Below are 2,673 nucleotides of genomic sequence, written 5' to 3' on the forward strand. Positions count from 1 at the left end.
TTTTTGTAATATCTTATTAACCACTGACACCTTTTGCACCAAGACACTGGATGCTTCGAGAGAAGGAGAGGCAAACAGCTTACAAACATAGTGCATGCGTGGATTGATACAAGCTATACGAATATGTATACTTTGTCTTCCACCCATCCGTGACATTGACCGACTGATGTGTGCCTACGCCCGTGCCTTTTACATTACTGTCAAAGCATAGAGTAAAGCTACCCTAAAAGGTCTACGGATAGCGCTTTGACCAATGACAAGCTCTGTTGGGCTTCAAAACTCATACGCAAGCAAATACTAGAGCAGGTCTTGCCTTTGCGCATGTGATGTTGCGTGAATATGGATGTTTAATGGGTATTCGCAATATGACGTCCAGTACTATATTTTCATCCACGGTTAATGAGGTCATGTTGAATATCCACCAAACGACATTCCAACAAGCCATGCCGTTGAAATACGAGTTCAAAGCCAACAATAACTGTCGTTTTTCTTAGGCAGTAGCTTCACTCGTCCTTCTCAAACGCATCATTCAGATACGTCACAAACGTATCCCTCAATCTAGACGACTTCATGTCACCCACGGCCTCTAATCCGATACCGCCTCTGTTCAACCCCATAAATGCCCTCCTCAACCGCTGCAATTGTGGTAGACCAACTTTCTTCCCTGCTGGTAGATATATCGTAAGCTCATTGGACCCAGATGGTATCCGTACCTCATCAACGTTGTCGCCCTCACGCTGCGCCTCCACTATGCGCTTCACAACATCGGATGTCTCTCTGTCCAAAAGGTATAGATAGTCGCCGCTTTCTTCTCTCCCGCGTTGTATAGTTGCTTGGTTTGGGCGCACAACCTTTCGGGCCTCACCAGCTATTGCGTCCCAGAGGTCGGAAAAGACTTTTGTTGTTTGTGCTTCGTCGTCTTCCCAAATGAGTGTGAAGAGTGGGCTATCCCATCGGGTCATCGGATTGGGCTCCTCGTATCGGAATACCAAGTTGTCCCAGTTATCCGGCTCGTATGGCTCTGTGGAATCGACAATCGCATCGTCGGTATTATTCGCATCGGGTGTCGTCTCTTCGCCCCCCATGGCCTTGGTTGGATCGGTCTCCTTCTTTCGTATTCTCTCCTCGTTGGCTTCTCGTGCCTTGTCTACTGAGCAGCCGATCTGCAATATGCAGCTAGGCGTGCGCACAGCTTTAGATTCGCAGTGCAGTTGATATCTCCAGCCCTTGATGTAATTCAAACCATCCAGGATCACAATGTCCCTGTCGCTGAGTACGCGCTTAACAGCCCCGTAGATGGCAGCGCGGGCATCCTTCTCTGAGGCATTCGCAGATCGGGTATGTGCGCGGACTTTATCGGGAGACAGGTCGTAAACGGTGCGGGATATGGAGAGAGATTCATCGGAAATGAGATGCAAACGGTATTTCGTGTCAACTATCCGCTTGGAGAGGTAGTCATGTAGTTGTTTTGCGCGAGTTGACTTGCCAGACGTGGGCAGTCCAGAGACGATGATGAGCTTGTGGAATATGGCTGTTAGCTGAGGGGCAGCGTGTAAGTGGCTGTATGACGTGAACATACAGGCATCGTCTTGGTTTGAAATATTGACCCAAAACCCCAGCAAAGAAACAGCGTCTAGTAACAAGTGATGGGCATGTGATTCCGGAGTTTTCTTTTTGCGGTATTGTCAAAGTATGGGATTTTAGACCGATGGAGGGGTTAAAGTTATCGATTGGAGAATTTTTGGGAGAGACTCGACTCGACTCGACGTCACTGGGGTTCTTTGTGTGTGGGGCCTCTCAAGACTGTATTGTAGGTACCTACCTAACAGTATCTGCAAGACCTTTGGATCTGACCAACAGAGCAAAGCTTGAGTATGAGGTAAATTAACTAATTCAAGTCACTACATCGAATTGCTTGTCGAAAAAGACACAAGTTCAGTCCAGTTCCGAATGATTATCATCATGCACTGAGAATAGAGACGGGAGAGCCAAACTAGATTGAAAGTCGTTATCCACAGGTTTGGATGGATAGAAATGCATCTCGAAAGGATACCATAGTTTTAATCAATTTAGTTAGGAGCCACAATCTCACCTGCATCGTGAGCCATCGTCATGAGAGAGTCTTCGCACTTGTTCAAGTTGTTAGAGGCTGAGCTTCCCTATAGACGGAACGACGGCACTCGAATCAACAGCCCTACAAGGGAAAGTAAGGTTACAGCCACTTAGAATAAACCCTGCGCTAAACCAGGTTTGGTATATCATTCGACTCTGAAGACTTGCATTCTCTCATCTCGCATGCTAAGAGGATGCACCAGGCGTCAAGGTTGATCTTGATGTTATGTTACACTTCCTAACTAAATATCCGCATCTCTTTTAGGAAAGCCACTCGAGCTTCCCATCCATACCCTTGTGGATATGGCTTGAGGCTATGGTGATGCCGCTCTGCCGACTGAACGGTATTCCTTTGGTTAAGCTGAAGATGTGAGTTGGTATTGAAATGTATAAAGACACTCGTATCTCCCAAGTTGAAGTTGTATTTAAATCAAGTCATCGATCAATATCAATAAAAGAATATCTCTCATCTCTCATCTCTACTACTCTAAGACTATCAACAACCTTCTACTCACCACTTATACATACAACTCACCACTCAACAATACATACATACATACA

At 46.1% G+C, this 2,673-nt stretch overlaps 1 protein-coding gene across 1 annotated transcript; it reads right to left on the bottom strand.

Moving 5' to 3' along the window:
• Positions 1–503: 503 nt before the first annotated feature.
• Positions 504–1,577, bottom strand: FIESC28_11817 (uncharacterized protein; the record flags this gene model as incomplete). The annotated part of the gene is made up of 1 exon (XM_031165921.1): positions 504–1,577. One exon carries the CDS (start codon positions 1,575–1,577, stop codon positions 504–506), a length of 1,074 nt encoding a protein of 357 aa, XP_031010020.1.
• Positions 1,578–2,673: the final 1,096 nt, after the last annotated feature.

The sequence above is a fragment of the Fusarium coffeatum genome (assembly GCF_003316985.1).
Source record: "Fusarium coffeatum strain FIESC_28 chromosome Unknown BRIP53273_contig_542, whole genome shotgun sequence".
NCBI lineage: Eukaryota > Fungi > Ascomycota > Sordariomycetes > Hypocreales > Nectriaceae > Fusarium > Fusarium coffeatum.